This window comes from Anolis sagrei, chromosome 5 (genome assembly GCF_037176765.1).
Source record: "Anolis sagrei isolate rAnoSag1 chromosome 5, rAnoSag1.mat, whole genome shotgun sequence".
NCBI lineage: Eukaryota > Metazoa > Chordata > Lepidosauria > Squamata > Dactyloidae > Anolis > Anolis sagrei.
In genome coordinates, this window is record NC_090025.1 from 66,348,959 (window position 1) to 66,372,073 (window position 23,115).

Genomic DNA, 23,115 nt, shown 5'->3' on the forward strand with positions numbered 1-23,115 from the left:
CACACACCTATATATACTCATACTCAGCAGCACAAAGCTTGAAGTTTAATCAAGAAAAGACGTCATAATTACCCTTTTATTGAACCATATTTACTTGTTGGATACAGAGAAGGAAATGGCTTTGAAATTAAAGAGGAGAGATGAAGCACAAAACAAATGTTAGTGGGCCATCTTCTGGTAGTGAGATAGAAAAGCTTTTGAGCAGAACTAAAGAGCATGTGAATTCAGGCAATTGTATTACATGCACGAAAGAAGCTTGTGCTTAATGGAAAACAGATGTATTGTAACCAACTTCTGTAAGCCAAATCTAAGCTCAGTATCAGTAACATTGTTACCAAATCAATGTTCAACAATTGTCAGAGGAATACAGCATTATCTGTGGATAGAATAGTTCTCAGTTTTATTTATTTATTCACACGTTATGTTTTGTTAAATTATGTTTTTAAAATATGCTTTTAATTTCTTGATAAGATAATGAGTGGCATCCTTTTTATGTTTTATGTACACATTGGGCCGGCCTTTAGCACAGCAGGTTAATCGCCAGCTGCAGTAAATCTTGCTAACCCAAAGGTTGACAGTTCGAAGCCTGGGTCAGGGTGAGCTCCTGGCCTTTAGCCCAACTTCTGCCTACCTGTTGTAGCTCAACAGGAGTCACAGCAGCTAGGGGCTGATAGGTTCACTGATGTCTTAGAGTCAGACAGGACTGTGGACTTTCCTGGGATTCATTCTGATGCAGGCCAAGAATGTGAAACCATTTCAGATAGGGACACAGGCACAGAGGCAAGGCCTGAGAATTGCATCTGAACCTCAAGGCCAGTCATGGAGTTGGAATCATCCTCTCTAAATAAGGAGTCTAGTGAAGATGAATTGATAAGAAAGCACCTGGCAATCCTGATCTAAGCAAAGAAGCTTGCCGATTAAGGCAGATAGCCAGCTTTGTGGATCATCATGGCTTTGTAGGAAGCAGAGATTCCAAGCCAGATGTAATGCTTTAATGTCTGTTTATTGGGAGTTAAAGGGCACTGATTTCAGTTCAGGCAACATGGCTTTCAAGCACAGCTAGGCCTGGCTTCTCTAGTTCTTGTTCCAAGCCTTGGTTTTGGATTTAAGTATCCTGGGAGTTCTCCATGTTCATGTTTTGTATTCTTGTTCAAGTTTTGCTTATGGATTTAAGCTGTTTTTGTATTTTGGGACTATATTTAGACTGTATTGCTTTTGGATTTATAAGAGACAATTGATTGCTGACTTTTTGGATTCCACACTTTATTTCCTTATCCCTGCTTTTTTACTATGTATCTTTGGTGTGTTTTTGCAATAAACTGTTTTTACTCTGGACTCTTGAGTCATGCTATGGTCATAGGTGACTTCAGGCCTGGGGTGCAACTCTATCTAGCAGTTTAGAAAACAGCAATGTGATTAGATAAATAGGTACTGCTAAGCAGGGAAGTATTTAAGGAACCCATAAGGAAATACCAGAAACTGTATGATAATGAAGCAAAGTCACTAGTGAATCGCAATGATGCTCAAAGGAACACAGTCAAAGATGATCTGTTGTGCAACAGAGGTTTTTAGTGTGCAGTGTCCCAATATACAGTGTGTCTTGATGCGCAACGCACCCTAATGTGTTTGAGACACAATGCATAGTAGTCATGTTTGCAAAATGGTCCCCGAGCGCCCCCCTCTTGAGAATACAAATGTTGTGCAACATTGAAATTCACCTTTACACTTGCAGTGACATAAATATCTAACAGAATGCCAGCCAATAACAACTATTACTGTTATGACTACTACCCAATTCCTTCAGTTATCCATTTTGATTCACTGATACTGAAGAAACAGCAAGTATGTTTGCAGACAAGCAATTAATTATGCAATGTTGGTGGTTTGCAAAAGAGAGATTTCTTAACTATGTCGTTGTAGGATCGAATAGGAAAAGGAAGTAGGATCTCAGCTCATCTATATGTGGGTATTCATCTTCCTGAGACCGATAGTTTTCCATCACCTACAGCTGTATCTGACATATAACAAAGTCCAAAAGGTGAGCTATTTCACTGAGTCTGTTGCAGCATGAAGAATACATATTCAAAACAGAATTGTCTTTTTTCAATAGGATCTACGTCCAAGTGAGGATTTCAACCAAAGGTGAACTTCTAGATGTAAAGTGAGATCATTTCACACAGCATGTGGCATTTCACTTTCGCATTTGTGTGGATTATTTCTTTATCTCTAGTGACACCCGGTGGTAATGATGTCATGCCCAGATAACACGCTTCACTAATGTGCACTGAGATGATACAACACCATATGCTGGGTTATGATTTATAGAAGATGAGACATGTCCTGTGTAAGTTGGGGGGGGGGGGGTGACAGGGACAGGACACCTTACCATGTGTCAGAAGCAGAAGTTTTTCAGGAGTGGTCAGCAAAAATAAGGTAACGCATCTTCCAACTCAAACGATTCAAAATAAATCCTACTGTATTCAGTGAAGCTTGTTTCAATGATATGTGCAAAAATATGTTGTTGTGTGTCTTTAAAGTTGCAGGGTTGCAGAATTTTAATACTGTAGTTCAATTCTATGTGCTATGCAAGATGACTGCATATATGATTTTACCAAAACCACAACAGGCATTGTGTAACACCTTCTGCAAAGTTACACAATGTTTTAAATATGTGACATAAATCTGTCTGGTCCAGATTAAAAGAATCTAAAAGTTTTGATTAAAATTACTCAATAATTTAATAAACACTTGATTTTGTAGTGCAAAAGTGTACTTTATTTTTCTTGTCAGGAGCCATTTGAGAAACTGCAAGTCACTTCTGGTGTTAAGAGAATTGGCCATCTGCAAGGACCTTGCCCAGGGGATGCCCAAATGTTTTGATGTTTTACCATCCTTGTGGGAGGCTTCTCTCATGTCCTCCCATGGGGAGCTGGAGCTGACAGAGGGAGCTCATCCATGCTCTCCCCTGATTCGAGCCTTTGGCCTGTCAGTCTTCAGTCCTGCTGTCACAAGGGTTTAGCCCATTGCAGTGTTTAGTTGATTTTTAAAATAGATATGGATATTACAAACTCTAGATTCCAAGTAAGTGGACTTGGAATCAGAACTTAAATTTCTACAAATTAAATGTTATCTTTGTGTCAGTACCATTAATTGTTGCCGAATTAATGTTCACAATTGTCAGAGGAATACAGTATTATCCATTCACCGAATAGTCCTCAATTTTATTTATTTATTCTCACTTTGTTTTGTTAAATTATGTTTTCAAAATATGTGTTAAACATTCAGCTGCAGGATGTCTAAAAATATAAATTCTGGAAAGTGAATACACATGCTTCCAAGAGAATGCCAAATGGAAAAAAAAAGGATCGGAAGTTCGAAAGTTTTGGAAAGTTCCTTGATTTTCAGGGATATGTGTGTTCTTTTGAACTATTCACCTGTTTCTTAAAAATTAACTAATGGCCAACAGAAATTGATTTTTCGTGCCCTTTCAACTGCGAAATAAAACTTACAAGATTTCACAAAGTAGACACTGGAAATATAAACTGATAGGAATAAGCCATCCTACATTTCTACAATTAAAAAAAGAGACCACTGATAAACAATTTATAGACAATGTGGTTTATTAGATATTCTTATATGAAAGTTGAACTGGTCAGAACATGAAATAATATTCAATACACCAAGACATTCTTCAAGAATTTTGATTGCAGTGATAGCCTAGAATCCTGAAATTGTTCTTTGTGAACACAGGAAAATATGTGTAAGGCCTAAATCCAATTAGCCATGAGTACACTAAAACCACTGGATCAATGGGATCTTGGTAAATTAAACACATACATTTTTGGGCCCAGCAACTGGACTTAGACCAAATTTTCAAGTACTTAATTTTTCAGCTGACTATATATTCATATATGCTTAATTATATAAATAACCATGTATTATGTCAGTTGCTAGAACACTCTTGTTCTTCCAGCTTTACACTCCAACTAGGTGTATCTGGGGCAGCATAAGAGTTGGTTGGCAGACTGAGTAAAAGGAGTCCATGTACTGATATGGGCCATCAGCACCAAAGTCTTACGCATAATGGAAAGATCAATCTGTCATGCCCTGTTAAACTATGATTTCAAGTACACAATGGAGTACATTGAAACTCTTTTTCCACAGGGTTGTCCTATGTGTAAAGAATTTACAGCTGTACTGTCCTTAAATGGCCACAATCCATTGAGAAACATAGGTAGCCCAGCTGTACGCAGCAGAACTCCTTATCTGTTCCTTCAAGCATTCGTGGAATGGGTTTATTTTGTATTATGACATCATAAACTAGTCTTGCTATTCATTTATAATTGCTACTGTTATGATTTCAAATGTTCCACGCAACAACCCTTCTTAAAAGCCAGGCAGCCATATAAACCAAAGGAATTCTGCATCGTTGGTGAGAAAGGTGTTGAAAGGTAATACAAGCACATTCCCTCAAGCTAGTTGTGGTGCAATATGTAATTGTGCTACAGCTCATCAGACCACAACTCATTTGTGGGATGGGGCTGGATCCTTCAATGCTACACTCACTAGCACTGCACCTTTGGTTGGTGTATTCTACCTGACTTTTATAGTGACCAGAATGCAGATTAAACACTTCTATCATGCAGGAGCTCAACCAGTTAGGGAATTCAAAATTAACACAGTTATACTACACACTTGGAATGTGTCCAGTTCAAGAAAGATATCCAAACCAAAATGGGGTTCAGATGAATGCAATTTTGATGCCTATGGCATTGGAGAAAATTTTGAAAGGGGGGTGGGTATGTTTAATGTAAATGACTGGAAGAGACAAGAAACATCTTCAAATGCCATGAAGGGCCCTTATGGAAAAGAAGACAAATGGGTTGATGAGTTTTCCGGGCTGTATGGCCATGTTCCAGAAGCACTGTCTCCTGATGTTTTGCCCACATCTATGGCAGGCACCCTCAGAGGTTGAGGGGTCTGTTGGAAACTAGGCAACTGGAGTTTATTTATCTGTGGAAGGTTCAGGATGGGAGAAAGAACTCTTGTCTGCCTGAGGCAGGCTTTGAAGCTGCAAGGCAATCAAATGCTAATCAATGTGGCCATTTGCAACATTCACTTTCCTCAAGCAGACAAGAGTTCTTTCTTCCACCGTGGACATTCAACAGATATATAAACCTCACTTGCCTCGTTTCCAACAGACCCCTCAACCTCTGAGGATACCTGCCATGGATGGAGGTGAAACGTCAGGAGAGAATGCTTCTGGAACATGGCTATACAGCCAGGAAAACTCATAGCAACCAAGTGATTCCAACCATGAAAGCCTTCGACAACACAAAGAGGACAAAGATTTGTTGTCTTGTGCCTCAAGGCAAACAATTAGATGTTATGGACTTCCGTTTCTTGAAATGTTCAATATGGATTTATTTTATTTTATTTACAGTATTTATATACCACTTTTCTCACTCCTAGGGGGATTGTGGTTTGATGGCATGATGGGAATCATGCAGCTTTACAGAATGGTGTTTCCTACTTTCATTGCCATTGACTATGCTGGCCATTGATGTCCATATCTTCTCAAGGACTGCATGTCTGGATTTAATGGCAGCCCACACAAGTAAACAACAAAAGTTCAATAACTGAATCAAATATGCCAGAGGTCTTCAAGAACCTAGACAGTCCCTTAATTGGAATGTTCGAGATGTAGATGGATTTCAAAAACATGTGGAAAATGAAGTTCACGATCCTTAATACATATAGCCTAAACTTGGTTTTATTCAGCATGCTACAAGGGGGTTCGAAATATTTGCACACATTATGGAGTTGGGATTCTCTTCAACTTTCTTTTCTGTTTTTAAACATTATACTTTTCATGCAAAATCAAAATCAGGAAATGGGAGTTGCTTTTTTCCACATGCCTCCATGTCTATATAAATAAATAAAAACTACTTAATACTAGCTAAGAATCACAAACTAGACCACATTGATCAACAATGCACAAATTACTACTTCTACAAGTACACGCACAATCCCATATGTCTAAACTGAAATGTAATTGCAAGATATAAAGCCAGATAGGCCTTGAATCTAGTTAGGAACAAAGTTCCAAGCACCATTTGTCATTTGTGAAATTTAAGATTTTTAAAAAACCTCTGAGATACAAAATTTAGTAGAGATGGTATATTAAAGTAGCCAAAATGTTTCCACAAAGCAAGGAAGCATTTTATTTAGAATTTGCTATTTATTAGCAAACTATCAAATCCTTGTTCCCATTTTTAACATGGCTTCTTTGTAATGATGCTAACAATCCAATCCTAAATACACTGATTCGGAAAAAGTTCACATTGACATAAACACACGATTGCAAAATAAATAGTACAGTTCAATCTTGAATTAACCCAATTAAGAAAGCTGTTTTGAAAATGCGATGTTATTGCTCTTTATCATCAGCTGTGATTGTTTCCAAGTGTTGGTTTGGGGAAAGGGACACCTATGTGATTTCCTGACTGTTTAATAGGGCTCACTGAATGTGCCTTATTAACTAACTTCTTACTGTCTAAATAAATAACTTATTTGGCCTGAACCTTTAATTTCTCTTAGTCAGAGAACTGCTGAAAGTCCACAGTGTTTCCTTCTCCCAAAGCAATGCTTCTGAACTATCAAGTTATCCAACTATTTTGGAGATTGAAATGTTTCTCTCCACAGATTTTAGTTTAATGCAACTGAGGCACCTGTAATTGAACACTACTAGCTCAGAGTTAAAACTAAAACTCTTTTTTAGCCTGTCTGTGTATGACAAGGGAGGAATTTCTAACGAGGAAAGTAAAAATCTTTTGTGAGCATAGACATAATGCAAGGGATTTGCTTCTTTCCATGGAAGTCTGGTTGATTGGAGCAAGACGTGAATTCTGTAACTTTGCGATTGACACGTGTTAGGATCTGCATAAGTTCAAGCTTCTGGGAATATTGTTTCAGCATCAAACACAGTGATTGTATGAACCAAGAGCCTTCTGATGAATTCCTCCAAGAGTAGTACCCTGGAAAGGAGAGGTGGATTAAATTTCATATTCTTCAAATACCAACTATATTCTTTATTTATTTCACACATTTATACCCCACTCTTCTCACCCCCAGAGGGGGATTCAGGGTAGTTTCACAACAGGCAACTAATCGATGCCAACACATACAATTATAAACAACAACCACAATTAAAATCAACAGTTAACACATCTGTTATAAAAACATCCAATTAAAATAAACAAGTTCAAAACCATAGTAACCAGTCATGTTTCTTTCCTCTTCCAAGTATTCAGAAATGAAAAACCTAGAGTTTTATAAAGACATTTAAAGATAAAACCTTCATATATTTTAAAATATTTAATAATACTCTAACCAATACTACAGAAACTTATTCAAAATCATTTGCTTAAAAAATTCAAATCAATCTAATTCTATCTTCAACCTTGCCTCTTATAGTACAATCCATAGTAGTAGTCATAATAATAATAATAAAAATAAATAATTGGTGCTGACAAAATTACCACCTGTCAGTTGCAAAAGGACACCCTACTCAGATCTGCATGTGTTATTCGCCGATACATCACACAGTCCTAGACACTTGGGAAATGTCCTGACGTGTGATCAAATACAAAAGCCAGCATAGTGATCCTGTTTGCTATGTACTGATCTTGTTATGAATCAAATAATAATATTTATTTCCCGCCTCTCCTTTTGGCTCGAGGCAGTGTACAACATAGTCATATATATCTATAAAATCACATATTAAAACATAGTTAAAATGCAACCATAAAAGCATATATTAAAACATAAACACATTAAAATGCCCGGAACAAAAGTTAAAACACAATACACATAGAATGTGATTTTAAAGTAATCGTTAAAACTGACTGGGTTTAGAAATATACTCAAAACTAAGCCCAACTGAGTTCAATGAGACTTTCTTCATTGTGTATATACAAGTTTTAACTGCAAAACCACAATGTGGTTGAGAGTTGGATTAAAGTTAATATTTTCATTTGGTCTCTAGGATATTAATCTAGCACAAATAGAAGCAAGCTCCACACTAATTGAATATTAAAACTGGCATCTATGTGTGGCTAAATTATCAAAGAACATTCCTCTATTTATCTTAGAAATAAACTTTCTAAGAGGAATATGAGTAATTCATTTTTACAAAGATCCTGCCCTTTCCCTGGATGAAACCAAACAGTTCATTCTCTGCATTTATTGAGCATAATGAACTGAGAGAACGGTAAACACTATTTTACAAAAGAACAATCTATTATATTTATAGATGGATCTGTGGGTTAGATTCAGACCACATTTAGCACAGACTCACTGAAACTCAAATGGGTTGTGACTGATTTCAATCAACTGATTTCAAAAGGTCTTCTGTGAGCATAACTCATACCGGATCTTGCCCTATATACTTTAACCAAAAGGCTGCACCAGGCATTCTTTTATCTTACCAGGAGCGGTAGAATATGCGTACAGGTAGTCTGCTTCTACAGGTATTTTCTGGCACATGCTTTCATCAGGGCCGCTGTCTGTTTCAATACCAGAATCAAGTTCTGTTCCTCTACAAGCCTATTGGAAGGGAAAAGAGAGGTGAGGAGTAGCTATATGTTGGAGGTAGGCCTCTCAGTGCAAGATCTTGGCCAAGCTTATCTGCTTAGCAAAATGAACTGAAATTGCCAGTAATTAAACAAAACATATCATTATGCTAAGCGACTTTATGTCATGAAATGGGCATTTTTTTCCATATAATGAACCATTCTGCTTAAAGACTCAAACAAAAACAAAGCTGCCTTATACCAAACCAGATCACTGGTCTATCTATTTCTGTCAGGGTTTCAGACAGAAGTCTTTTCTGCATTCAACTGGAGTTGCCAGAAACACAATCTACAAATGTCTGCACACAAAAATATGAATTTTGCCATTGACTTTTACTAACACCTTTTTAAAAGATACTTTCCCAAGTGCCTGGAATATTATGAGACATTGTAGATATTTGTTTGATGTCACAAAATATAGCTGCACATCTTGTACTTGCTGTACAAACATTTACACAAAATGCCATTATCCCTGTGGTAGTCAGAGAACAACCAACGCACTCCCAACAGATGGCCACTCAGCCTTGCAATAATAATAATAATAATAATAATAATAATAATAATAATAGCAAGCTTTACAGCCTGTCCATTTACAGCCGTTACCTGAATAAAGAAGAGCTTTGGCTTTCCTGCCAAAGACTTGCATCTGTCTCCTCTGAAGAGACTAGTTAACATTTTCAGCTCCACAGGGCCATCTGTACCATAGATCAGCCCATCTTCCCCATGGCTTAACAAGACACAGACAAAACTGTTCCTCTTGTGGTGATCATCCTTGGAAACTTACAAAGAAAAAAGATATATTTTTTAAAAAATCTAGATATTGTATTTTAATATTAATTCTTGGACTTTTTTTTGCTAACAGACCTGAAAAACTCTACTGTTCTTCAAAATGTCCAAGAAAAGCATTATGTTTGTTATAAAATGAGATACCATTATTCTGAAAAACACAAACATAATTTAAGGCAGCTGCTTTTAAAATCTAAAATGAAGACTGTTCTTAGATACTCATTGAGTGCTCAAATTAACACACAACTATTGAAAAAAACTAGCTTGAGCAGTCAAAACCCTCCACAAAGTCAAAGATTGTTGTAGGCTGTTCCCTGAAGTGCACCACTTATTTTCAAACTGTAGCACAGAATGTGAGGAATCTGCTACTAAAACTATACTCTGCAGCACAGTATACCTTATAGCATTTATGTAGCGCAAGAACGACTATAAACATTATGAGGCAGACTGTGAAATAAAGTAGCTTTCAAAAAGTGTGTCTACTACAGACAGTCCCCAAGTTACGAGCAAAATATGTTCTGTAGGTTTGTTCTTACGGTGAATTTGTATGTATGTCGGGATGGGGAGGTACATTTTTAAAGTGGAACTCCAGGCAAAAATGCATATTCTTTAGCTTTGGATAGCACAGGGAAGGGTTAACACCCCTGCTGTATTTGTTTTGCTGTCTGTGCTCCTGTTCAGAAGATTTTACCTCACTTTCTGTCCATGTAATAACTGGACTTTGAAAAAATGGGCTTGCTGTGGAAACAAGGACCGGTGATAAAGTTTCAGTGGAGACACCTTTTCCCCATGATAATAACATTTTCAGGAATTAAGTTCCCTTCCTAGGGGTGGATTTCTCTCACTTCCTGTTGTTTCACCCCCATTTTTAACTATGAGTCGTTTAAGACAGATGTTTGTAGCTCGGGGACTGCCTATATCTGATTTTCCACAGAAGCCATTGCAAATTACTGCAAGACCTTGGGTGATGTTCTCTGAGATGACCAGTATTAGTTAAAGGAGTATCTAGCAATGAAGTCACTGGCAATATTCCAATTGACCAAGTGAAGTATGGATGCATGGCTTGAAAAAATCTCAAGCAAACTCCAGAAAGCAAACCTTGATTTTGTCATTTCATATAAGGAACACAGTACAAGAAGCAAATGTGAAATATGTGCAATGGACATTTGGATCACGTGATTTTAATGTTTTTACTAGGTCTTTTTTACTAAATGTCTTTTTATTACATCTTATGATGAATTGTCTCATTAATTTTATACTTTGTTACAGTGTTGATTGTAATTTTGTGTACATTTGTAAGGCATTGAATTTTGCCACTGTTTCTGTGTAAACCACTTTGAGTGTGTGTGTGTGTGTGTGTGTGTGTGTGTGTGTGTGTGTCCCGGTTGAGAAAAGCAGTATATAAATACTGTAAATAAATAAACAATAAATATTTTTTAAAAATTATGCCATTGAATATGATGGTTCTTGAACATTGGTGGATGTTGATAACTAAGAGGTGGCCACCGAGGGGATTCCTGTAATCAATCCTCAGTGGATTTCAAATTCCTAAGGCGAGGAGACAATAGGAATTCTAAGTATTCTGCTAATTGTACTGTATTTTTCAATCCAGCACAATTAGCAATCTACCCATCAAGTCACTACTCACCATTACGAAGGATATCAACAATCTGTTTGCACGTAAGATCGTTATAAGCCTTGACCATATATCCCAAGGTCCTGAAAGTGTCTACAACGTGTGCGGCATCTCTGTCTGTACCAGATCGATAACTCATCCCTTCATATTAAAATAAAAATACAATGTTGCTTTTACTTCCAGCAAACCTATGTGCAGAGTTGTATTTAAGAGTTATATCTATACAGTTGTTGCCAGCAGCTTTGTTCCTGCATGTTTTTCACATACATATAATTTACAAAAGCAGTTTAGACTGGAAAATACAAGGAGGGCAGAATCAAGAGATGTCCCATATGGTTAAAAATAGCAATTACATTGAAAAAGCTGCAAATACAATAGGACAAGGTACAAGTTCAGGGAAATAATTTACAAGGTGAGTAGTAAGAACAGCTGGAATTTGCCTTAGTGAACCAAATTATTACTATGCCCAGAAAAAAAGCATTTGAAAACTACTTAAACAAAAAAAAATTAAAGGAAACTGTTTTATGGGGTTTTAATTTCCACACAGCTGAATGAACTTAAGAGCTTGTAACTTTGCAGAAGTCCAAGATACAAGTATTTATCACTTTCTAGGAAATAGCTTTTGACAAGCTTAATGTTAATTATCTTGTTTATTCATGAAGGAAAGTTTTGGAAAAAAGGAAATAAATTTTAAAAAAGAACTTACCAGTAGCTGGATGGAAGTTTTTATTGTTGACTAAAATACATAGCCCCATTTCTGGATGGTCCATTCTATAACTCTCATCTGCTTCTATCACAGAATCCACAGATTTACTAACAGGTATGCTCTTCCTGTGGTAAAAAAAGTAATATAATGTAAATGCTAATGTTATGAGGGGTAGCTAGAAAAAAATAGTTCCCTAAAATGCACAATACCAACTAATGTATGTATGTATATGTGTACACACACACACACACACACACACACTTCTATTACATTTGAAAGAAAAGAAAATCTAATGACAAAATAAATCCCAATCTCCTTGAGCATCTGAAAGAAAAATGAAGTATGTCTCTCTGAATGTTCTGTATATTTGAGTAACACCTTTGGCTTTGCATTAAAATAAATACAATAAAATCAAACCAGGAAGAAGGAATCGGGGGAAAAACCACACTCTTTGTGGTTTTCCCCACACAGAAACATAAATGAGCTACTAAATGCAAAACCCACAGCAACTAGGACATAAGTACAATATACACCTTCTATCTAGCACCAACATACACGCATATGTATGTGGCACAAGCCAAAGAGGAGGGGCTTAAAGTGGCTAGTCTCAATTCTGAAATGATCTAAGGGAAATATAACAATAAGTCCTTCAAAACTATTGATTCTTGAAGCCAGCATTTGTTGCACAAATTCTCTTTAAAGGTGGAGGGAGGATGAATTAATATCCACCAAATAAAGTAGCCTTATGAGGAGATCCCAAAGTCACCAGAGATAAACTGTTAATTCTGTTGCCAGTCACCAACTATTCGCATCCTATCTTTCACAGCTTTATGTTTACATGTCTGAGTTTGAAACAGAATCAGGTACAACAGATAAGTGGTATCTCCCAAATCAAAAACAATGTCAGTAGATCAGTATTCAGGGCATTTCTCCACATCATTTTAACAACATATTAAAGCTAGGGAGATACTGCATCCACTTTTTTGTTTTCCTTATATTTCACTGCAAAGTAATGGGCAAATGGCCCATAGTGGCGAAAGAGAGTAGTCAGTCATCCCTACTGCATGCTTGCTGATCCATCTGTAATTGGTGCCAAGCCTTATGGGAGACAGTGATGCGTCCTGGGGTGGCTACTTCATCTATTTTAAGGAGACCCATACACTGCCTAGAAAAGTTATAAAAATGGCAGCAGAAAAACAAACTGCCCCAACGAAAGGCCCCACTTACCCTTCAGAACTGGAGGATTTTCTTGCATCTGTGAATGTTTGTGATGAATTCAAAATATGGTTTATGTCTGCCATAATTGTTTCTGTTTGAAATAAAGGGCAAAATGTTAATACCTTTTAATTTTGTATACAGGTCTACCTTTTCTTTATGCCTTATATGCAGTTGGTTAACATTTGTCAAGATACTGTGTGCTTCCATAAATATATCCTCGTCTTTTTCTGCAAAAGTTTATGAGAGTCCATTTGGTAGCCAAATTAAAGGAATGTAATTCAAAACATCTTCGACTTTTTAATATCAAACTCTGACTCAAATCCTATCTGAGACAAATTGGTTCCAGTTATTTAAGAATCTTAGGGGCAATTTTATTAACTAAAATAAACAGATAAAAATATGAATTTCCTTCAGTTTCTCCCAGATGAAGAGAAAACTACTCCAATGATTAAAAGTGTGAAGTGTTAATGAACTTTTTTTCTGAACATCATTCTACTAAGCTTCTGAAGTCGAGATTTTTATAACTATCATTACTGAAGAGCCTGCAGTTTCAGGGAGCATAAACATGTTCCAATGCTTGCAAAATTAACATTCTAAGAGTATTATTATTATGTGCAGGTACAAAATGAAACACATAAAATGTCCTTTCTTTAAAAAATAATCATGCTTTGGTTGAAAAGACAACAGGCTTGAAATGAGGTAAGGTGGCCACAGGTGTAGAAACAAAAGGTCACAGAAAGATCCATCTATAAGACATTAGTTTTGATTTTGTGCAGTCAGACACATGCTCTGTCAGCAATTATTTGTTTCTGTTCCACTGCACTGATGCTAACATACAGAAGCACCAAAGCTCTTGAGAGAATAATGCTGTTACTAGCCAACTTTGAGGGAGTATTAAAGCATTACCTCATCTCAACTAATGCACTGATGTCATATTCTGTCAAGCAGAATATACATTTCTCTGGGGAGGATGATCTCATTCTGTGAAGGATGAAAAATGCCTTCTAGGAACAGTCATTGCCAATTCCTGTTCTACTTTTTGACACTCTCTCCCCCTCTGACCCTACCCAATAGGAAACTTTTCCAATGTCACAGAAAGTTAAGAAAAATTAATTCTAGGAAAAATTAATAATAAAGCAGCTGTTATGATTTATGGCAAGGTCCAAGTCTTCTTAAAGCCCTAAACAGTTTGGGCCCAGGATATCTGTCAAATCCCATCTCCTTATATAGGAAATCTTGGGCACTGTGGTCAGCGGAGGAGACCCTGACTCAGTCCCACACCTGTCACAAGCACAGTTGGTAGGAATGAGAGAGGGGACCTTCTCTGTGATCGGTCTTTGTCTCTGGAATTCCCTCCCTAAAAACGATCCCCACCCTCTTCCACTTTAAAAAAAAACCTCTTGAAAACACATTTCTGCACTTTGGCATATGGAGAGGACGAGGACAGTCTATACTATTTATTTATTTATTTATTGTGTCATCAGCAACCAGACATTTGTATTACATTTTTAACAAAAACAAACAGACAAAACACAGAATTTGCAAGCTTGGTGGTTGATTAAATGTCCTTTGACCAGTAGCTGGCCACTTGGAGTGCCTCTGGTGTTGCCACAAGGAAGTCCTCCATTGTGCATGTAGCAGGGCTCAGGTTGCATTGCAGCAGTCTATACAAATCTTATTGAATGTTAGCTGACTTACTTGTACCCTGTGGCCACTATGATACATTTTAAAGAACTATAATAGCCAATTTTTCTTCTATTTTAATTATTTTTATCATTATAGGTGTTTTAACATTGACTGTTATTTGTGTAATTTGTTTTATATAATTATTTATATCATGTTTTTCAATTTGATGTTAATTCCATTATGTGATAAGCTCACTGTTGTTATTATTTTGTATTATGTTGTATTACTTTAAGGTATTTTCATATGTTTGTGCATTGTATGTTTGCCTTTTTGTGTGTAAGCCGCCCTGAGACCCCTCAGGGAGAGGGAGCAGCCTACAAATATTATTATTATTATTATTATTATTATTATTATTATTTGAAACATAACAAGATGAGTCCACATCCATAATTTACAGGATGTTGTAGTTTTTATTACAAGCCACTTTTACAATTTTAAGAGCCAAAACAGCATTTTAAAATCTGCTAGACACAGGAAACCAACCAAGCAGAACTATATAGTGGAAGTATCTCAAAGTACAATATACTTCTAAATAAGTTAACAGAACAGCAGGAAAAAGATATTTATATTGAAATTGGCAACAGTTCCCTCTCCAATGTTCAACATAAAAACTCCTCAGAAATGTACTTGTGGCCCCTAGAAAGTCACAGTGATGGAAAACTCCATTGATTCATCATAGTAACACATCTGATATAAACTGGAAAACATGCACATAGTATTCCTCTGCGAATTACAAAATACAGTCAGCCTTTCCTATTTGCGGTTTCACTTTTGCAAACATACACACATAATATTCCTCTGCTAACTATAAAAACAGCCGGCCTTTCACATCTAAGGTTTTGCTTTTGCAAACATACACAACATAGTATTCCTCTGCTAATTATTAAAAACGGTCGGCCTCTCACATTTGAAGTTTCAGTTTTGTGGATTTGATTAATATCTCTAGGAATCTCCTAGGATATGCTATTGTAGGAAGGAAGTTAGAAAAGCTAAAGCTCAGAATGAACTCGTGTTTGCTACAGAGGTTAAAATAATAAAAAGGAGTTTTTAAAGCTATGTTTATCACAAGAGAAAAAACAAGGAAATGATATAGAGAAGATTGTGAAATGTTAATAGATGACAGAGAGAAGGCTAAATTGTTCAACACCATACTATTCCATTTTCACTTTTAACTGGAACTCAACATTAGCCTGATGAAAGCGCAAAGGTCTAACTGCCCAGACAATTCTAATGTCAAATCAGCACCTGAGTCATTGCAAAAATCAAGAAACAAAGTTCTCATTTATGACACCTTTCAATTTTTACTTTTGAACCAAGTTCTCTCTTGAGTTAGACCAGCGTTTCTCAACCTGGAGTCGGGACCCGGGAGGTTGCGAGGGGGGTGTCAGAGGGGTTGCCAAAGACCATCAGAAAACACAGCATTTTCTGTTGGTCATGTGGGGCTTTTGTGTAGGAAGTTTGGCCCAATTCTATTGTTGGTTGGGTTCAGAATGCTCTTTGATTGTAGGTGAACTATAAATCCCAGCAACTAAAACTCCTAAATGGCAAGGTCTATTTTCCCCAAACTCCACCAGTGTTCACATTTGAGTATTCGTGCCAAATTTGGTCCACATTCATCATTGTTTAAGTCCATAGTGCTCTCTTGATGTAGATGTACTACAACTCCAAAACTGAAGGTCAATTCCCACCAAACCCTTCCAGCATTTTCTGTTGGTCATGAGGGTTCTATGTACCAAGTTTGGTTCAATTCAATTGTTGCTAGGGTTCAGAATGCTCTTGGATTGTAGGTGAACTATAAATCCCAGCAACTACAACTCCCAAATGACAAAATCAATCCCCCCAACCCAACCAGTATTCAAATTTGGGTGTATCAGGTATTTGTGCCAAATTTAGTCCAGTAAATGAAAACACATCCTGCATATCAGATATTTACATTACGATTCATAACAGTAGCAAAATTACAGTTGTGAAGTAGCAACAAAAATAACTTTATGGTTGGAGGTTACCACAACCATTAAGGGGTTGTGGCATGAGGAAGGTTGAGAACCACTGAGTTAGACGCTTTGCATCAACAGTGTTAAGGTCATCAAATGTCATGTTTCCTTGAAGAACAGATCGGTTCTTTCTTATAAGTTGCACAATCCTTTACCATTGACCCGTTGTGAGGTTGATGAAAATTCAAATCAACAACTGACAGATTTCTATATGCAAGAAAATTCCCACCTATTCCCAACCATTATACAGTGTTTTTCAGGTCACACAAAATTCATAAAGTTGAAAGCACATAACTGCAACAAATACTGCTAAATTCAAACGGTATTGTATTCTCAGTATTTCCTGAAAAAGCTCTGCATAATAGGAATGGTGGGAATTTTCTTGTGTATGAACCCAACAGTGCCTAATTCCGGATATAAACACAGGATTGCTCCAAAACCTCTCACTAAATCACGTCCACAAGAAACTTCAAAACAAATTAAGTGAATCTCTTGGGACAAAATGTTTTGAGTGACGTCAAGATAAATTAAGATCAGGAATTTTTGTTGTTGTTCCATTGTCTTTAAACACAGGAAATGGCTCAATTCTGCATTCCTAGTGATGTTTGGATGCTAAACTCTGGTTTAGTCCTTGAATAAAAATAATGGCTCTTCAAATTCTATATTATTGCTTTTCATGCCTTATAAACAGGAGACTGCCAAGAGTAGAGCTTTGTTTGATTTTGGCAACAACTCAGGTGCTGGTTCCCAGCTTTTTTGACATTAGAATTGTGTGGGCAGTTAGATCTTGTGTTTAAATCTGATCCTAATTTGTTAAATTATTATTTGTTTTTATATGATGTGTAGTTTAATTTTCTTTATTAGGTGTTTATTAGTTGTTATGTTCAGGCATTGAATGCTTCCTTTCTATGACTGGAATCTGCTCTGAGTTGCTTCTGAGAGTTAGGACGGAATATAAAAAGTTTCATATTATTATATAAGAGACTAGCTGTCCCCTGCCACGCGTTGCTGTGGCCCAGTCTGTTAATCTGGAAAATAAAGTAATGAGAAAGTGTTGGTTTCTAAAATATGTAATTTCTTTATGCTTGTGGGTAAACAGTATTTCTTGCTGTTTCTTTGTAAATGTTGATGTGGAGAGTGTCTGGTTTGTCCACCCTGGAACATACAAAATATTACTGTCCTTCTTTAAGGGTCCCTTTCATATCTGTGATGCTATATCTCTCTGTGTGTGAATCATATTTATTTATTTATCTATCTATATCTATGGCTGGATGGCTCTTTGTCAGGAGGACTTTGATTACGTTTTCTTGCCCTGATGAAGGGAGTTGGACTGGGTGGCCTTAAACATTTTCTGTTGGTCATGGATGTTCTGTGTGGGAAGTTTACCCTGATTCTGTCGTTCGTGGGGTTCAGAATGCTCTTTGATTGTAGGTGAACTGTAAATCCCAGTGACTACAACTTCCAAATGTCAAGGTCTATTTCCCCCAAACTCCACTTGTGTTCATATTTGGGCGTACTGAGTGCTTGTGCCAAGTTTGGTCCAGATCCATCATTGTTTAAGTCTACAGTGCTCTCTGGATGTAGGTGAACTACAACTCCCAAACTCAAGGTCAATGCCTACCAAACCCTTCCAGTATTTTCTGTTGGTCATGGGAGTTCCGTGTGCCAAGTTTGGTTCAATTCCATCGTTGATGGAGTTCAGAATGCTCTTTTTGTAGGTGAACTATAAATCTCAGCAACTACAACTCCCAAATGACAAAATCATAATTTTTGAGTGATGGTCACTCCTTGTGTTGTGAGACGTTTTGTTGCCAAATTTGGTGTGATTTCGTTCATTGGTTCTTTTGTTTTTAAGGTACTCATTATGCACAGAGCATTTATATAGAGAGATTGTGTGTGCATCTACACCACGGAATGAATGCAGTTTGACACCACTTTAATTGTCATGGCTCAATGCTATGGAATCCCAGGATTTGTAGTTTTACAAGGTCTTGAGCCTTCTCTGTCAAATAATGCTTGTGCCTCACCACTTTAACTCCCAGGATTGAATCAGAAAGTAATGTCAAACTCTACAGTAGCTGTAGTCTGTTTTATTAACAGACTTGCAAACTCGGGGCTTTGGATTGCTTGAGTGAATCAATCCCTTCGTAATGCAGTCTGTTTGCCTACAACCTTTTGCGATTTATTGTATTTTCCTATTACACATGTTATCTCATGGCTGTCATGAGTCCCTAGATTAGGGGAAAGGTGGGATAATAGTAAATAACTAAATGTCCAAAGTACAGTAACTGTTCAATCATTTGGGCTTCTACCCATCGAAACCGAAAAACAACACTGCCTGAGCTCTGCGAGTGCAGCGAATGAAGCAGAGACTGTTTGAGGACCGGGACATTTGCAGGGAGACCAAGGTGCTTGTTTATAAAGCTATTGTCCTCCCAACCCTGCTATATGCCTGTGAAACGTAGACTGTCTACAGACATCACATGCAACTCCTGGAACGATTCCATCAGCGCTGCCTCCGGAAAATCCTGCAAATCTCTTGGGAAGACAGGCAGACAAATGTCAGCGTGCTGGAAGAAGCAAAGACCACCAGCATTGAAGCAATGGCCTTCCGCCATCAACTTCGCTGGACCAGCCACATCTGTAGGTGGCTGTGGACTCACAAGAATTCTGATCCTGGAAGACTATCCTACTTGGGCAACGAGGGATCGCCTAAGTAAAGTAAGTAAGTAGGTTTCTACCATATCCTGCCATTAATTCTTCATTCCAGTCTTGGATTGTGATCCAAAGTCACCAAAAGCTGTATTATCATTTAAAGATGATTACACGGTATTGCCAAATGAGAACCAGTATGGCATTGTGGTTTGAGTGCTGGAACTGGGATCTTGGAGACCAGGTTTCAATCCTAAGTGACCTTGGGTGAGTTATATACTATCAGCTCCAGAAGGCTGTATGATACGGTCTTATGGTCGCATGAAATTAGAAAATACTTGAAGATACAAGACTACAATACTGCTGAACAAAAGCAGGGAAAGCTGGCTTTATAAGCAACATATCAAGATGTGTGCATAAAATCATCAACTTGAACTGTGATATAATTAATTTATTACTCTGGCTAACTTTTCCTGCTTTGTTACTCAAGAGATTAATTTCATTTGTGACTGCATGACACACATGATAATGAGTTTGCCTGCCCTCCCTCTTTCTGGAGAGACATATACAAAACTGAATGCCTGCGGTGTATTTTGTTTAGCTGAAAGCATGATTTCACTGACTCTTCCCCCTTTCTGTCACACAAAAGTTGATCAATGTTTAACTGAGTGGAAAAAAAGGGCGAGGAGGAAACAGCAGGATATAGATGCTCTGCTTAAAAAACCAGGTCAATTCTTTTTGCCCAAAGTATGTAGATTTAATGCAGCGTGACACCCCTTTCAATGCTGTTGAATCCTGGGATTTGTAGTTTGTTGAGATGCCAGTCCTCTTTGGCAGAGGAGGCTCAAGACTTCTTAAAACTACAGCTTTCATGATTGTATAGCACTGAGCTCCCATGATTCTATAGGGATGGCAGCAAAATGCATTAATTCACAATGATTCTCAAACTTTGTTTCCCCAGGTGTTTGGACTTCAACTCCCAGCAACCTCAGCCACTTTGGCCAATGATCTGAGAATTCTGGGAGGTGAAGTTTAAAACACATCGAGGACAATTTAGGAGCATAGGCTGTAGGCAGTTGAACTCACATGTTTATCTATAAGCCAGTTTTTGAGGTAGCTTCTCCCCATTTGTTTCTCTTAAACCTGGCTTTTTGGATAATTTCGCCCCACCTGTTGCCTTAAAACTGGCTTTTGAGGTAGCTTTTCCCACCTGATGACTGAAAAGGTGGTTTTTGAGGTCTCTCTGCCTGTTTCCCAAAAAGCTGGCTTTTGGGGCAACTTTTCTTACCTCTTGTCCTAAAAGCTGTTTTTTGGCAACTTCTCCCCACCCGTTGCCTTTTGGGGCAACTTCTCTTCACTTACTGCTCTAAAAGCTATCTTTTTGGGTAACTTTTCTTCCTCTTGTCTAAAATCTGTCTTTTGGGGCATCCTCTCCCCACCGGCAGTCTTAAAAGCTGCTGTTTTAAATATTTAATATTACAATTTAATATTATAATATAATGCAATATATTACTAATATATTACAACTACATATTTACATTACATGTAATATTACTAATAATATTACAATATAATGGTATAGTACAATATAGTAATATTTAATACTGATATTGTACTATGCTAATAATACAATATATTGTTATGTATATATACCTTGTAAGCCGCTTTGAGTCCCCTTCGGGTGAGAAGGGCAGCATACAAGTGTAAATAAATAAACAAAAGCTGGCTTTTTGGGTAGCTTTTCTTATTTCTTGCACTAAAAGCTGTCTTTTGGGGCATCTTCTCCCGCACCAGTTACCTTAAAAGCAGTATTTTGGGGTAACATCTCCCCCCTTTGCCACAAAAGCTGTATTTTGGGGTAGCTTTTCCCACATGATGCTTCCAAAACCTGGCTTTTGTGCAATTTCTTCCCACTTGTGGCCCTAAAAGCTTTATTTTTGGGTGTGCCTCCCCACCTGTTGCCTTAAAAGACTATTTTTGGGGTAACTTCTTCCCACCTGTTGCCTTAATGGCTGTCTTTTGCGTAATTTTTTGGCTTTGGGAGTCACTTTTCCTAGCTCTTGCCCTAACAACTATCCTTTCGGGACACTTCTCTCCACCTTTTGTCACAAAAACTGTCTTTCCACGTCACTTTTCCTACCTCTTGCCTTAAAATGTATTTTGGGGTTACTTTCCCCCACCTTTTGCCTCAAAAATGGTCTTTTGGGGTCACTTTTCCTAGCTCTTGCCCTAAAAACTGTCCTTCGGGGTCACTTTTCCTAGCTCTTGCCCCCAAAAAACCGTTTTATGGGGGTCACTTTCCTACCTTTTGCCCCAAAAACTCTTTGGGGGTCACTTTTCTTACCCTTTGCCATAAAACCTGTCCTTTGGGGTCACTTTTCCTAACTCTTGCCATAAAAGCTGCCTTTTGGGGTAACTTACCCCCACCTTTTGCCTCAAAACCTGTCTTTTCGGGTCACTTTCCCCAGCTCTTGCCCCCTCCTAAAAACTGGCTTTTGGGGTGACATCTCACCTTTTGCTGCAAAAACTTTCTTTTCGCATCACTTGCCCTAAAACTATATATTTTGGGGTAACTTCTCCCCACCTTTTGCCATAAAAACTGTCCTTTGGGGTCACTTTTCCTACCTCTTGCCCTAAAAGCTGTCATTTGTGTGTATGTGTGTGCGCGTGCCCAGAAAGCTCTTCTTCTTCCCACCTGTTGCCTTAAAGAGTAATTTCACCTCATCTTTTTGCCACAAAACCTGGCTTTTGGGGTCACTTTTCCTAGCTCTTGCCCTAAAAACTGTCTTCTGTGATCACTTTTCTTACCTCTTGCCCTAAAAGCTGGCTTTGGGGGTCATTTCCCCACTTCTTGCCCTAAAAACTGTTTTTTGGGGTAACTTCTCACCACCTTTTGCCACAAAACCTGTCTTTTGAGGTCACTTTTCCTAACTCTTGCCCTAAAAACTGTATTTGGGGTCACTTTTCCTACCCCTTGCCCTAAAACCCATCTTTTGGGATAACTTTCCTCCACCTTTTGCCCTAAAAACTGTCTTTGGAGGCCACTTTTCTGACTTTTTACCCCAAAACCTGTCTTTTGGGGTCACTTTCCCCACCTCTTGCCCTAAAAGATGTCATTTAGGGGTCGCTTTCCCTACCCTTTGCCCTAAAAAACTGTGTTTTGGGGTCACTTTCCCCACCTCTTGCCCTAAAAGCTGTCATTTGGGGGGTCATTTTTCCTACCTTTTGCCCCAAAAACTGTCTTGGGGGGGTCACTTTCCCCCAAAAGCAGTCTTTTGGGGTCAGTTTTGCCCCCAAAAACTGACTTTATTCGTTAACTTCTCTCCCTTGCTTATTTCTCGAATAAAACTTGCCCTTTTAGGGACTTCAAATGGGTGGGTTTGGGGGGAAACCTCCCCAAATATCCTATTCCCCAAACAAAAACAAAACACCACTTGGCTTTGGCGTGACTTCTTCTTTGAGCCCAGCCATTGCCAATGCCGTTTCTTTTCACCCTTTGAGGTGAAAAGGACTAACAGAGATGGCGCCTGAACTGAGGAAAGAAGAGACAGAGACAGAGAGAAAGAGAGAAGGGGGCGGCCACCGTGGCTCCTCCATTTTGCCTCTTTGTTACCTCCAGACCGGGCTCCTTTCTTTCCTTCCTTCTCTCTCAATAGAAGCAGCAGCCACAGCCACGCAGCGTCTCTGTCCCCGGCCTCAGGCGGCACCTCTTTCTCCTCCTCCTTCTCCTTCTCCTCCTCCTCCTCCTCCTCCTCTTTCCGTGACCCAAGGGCTCCCTCTTCTTCCTCCTGCTCCGCCCTCAGA

At 38.1% G+C, this 23,115-nt stretch overlaps 1 protein-coding gene across 1 annotated transcript; it reads right to left on the reverse strand.

Annotated features, from left to right (window-relative positions):
* Window positions 1-3,602: 3,602 nt before the first annotated feature.
* CASP3 (caspase 3) lies at window positions 3,603-23,035 on the reverse strand. The gene is made up of 7 exons (XM_060778645.2): window positions 22,925-23,035; window positions 12,989-13,070; window positions 11,762-11,886; window positions 11,068-11,196; window positions 9,237-9,412; window positions 8,490-8,607; window positions 3,603-7,037 (listed from the first exon to the last, which is right to left on the reverse strand). The coding sequence occupies exons 2-7, from the start codon at window positions 13,060-13,062 to the stop codon at window positions 6,811-6,813; spliced, it is 849 nt and encodes a 282-aa protein (XP_060634628.2). The 5' UTR covers window positions 13,063-13,070; window positions 22,925-23,035; the 3' UTR covers window positions 3,603-6,810.
* Window positions 23,036-23,115: the final 80 nt, after the last annotated feature.

What these genes read in the sequence shown, in the direction of transcription:
- CASP3 (XM_060778645.2), bottom strand. Translation starts at nt 13,062, where the DNA reads ATGGCAGACATAAACCATATTTTGAATTCATCACAAACATTCACAGAT. An exon ending in AAATCCTCCAGTTCTGAAGG is followed by an intron (nt 11,887 to 12,988) that starts GTAAGTGGGGCC and finishes TTTTTACCACAG; the next exon opens with GAAGAGCATACCTGTTAGTA. An exon ending in AAACTTCCATCCAGCTACTG is followed by an intron (nt 11,197 to 11,761) that starts GTAAGTTCTTTT and finishes TTTAATATGAAG; the next exon opens with GGATGAGTTATCGATCTGGT.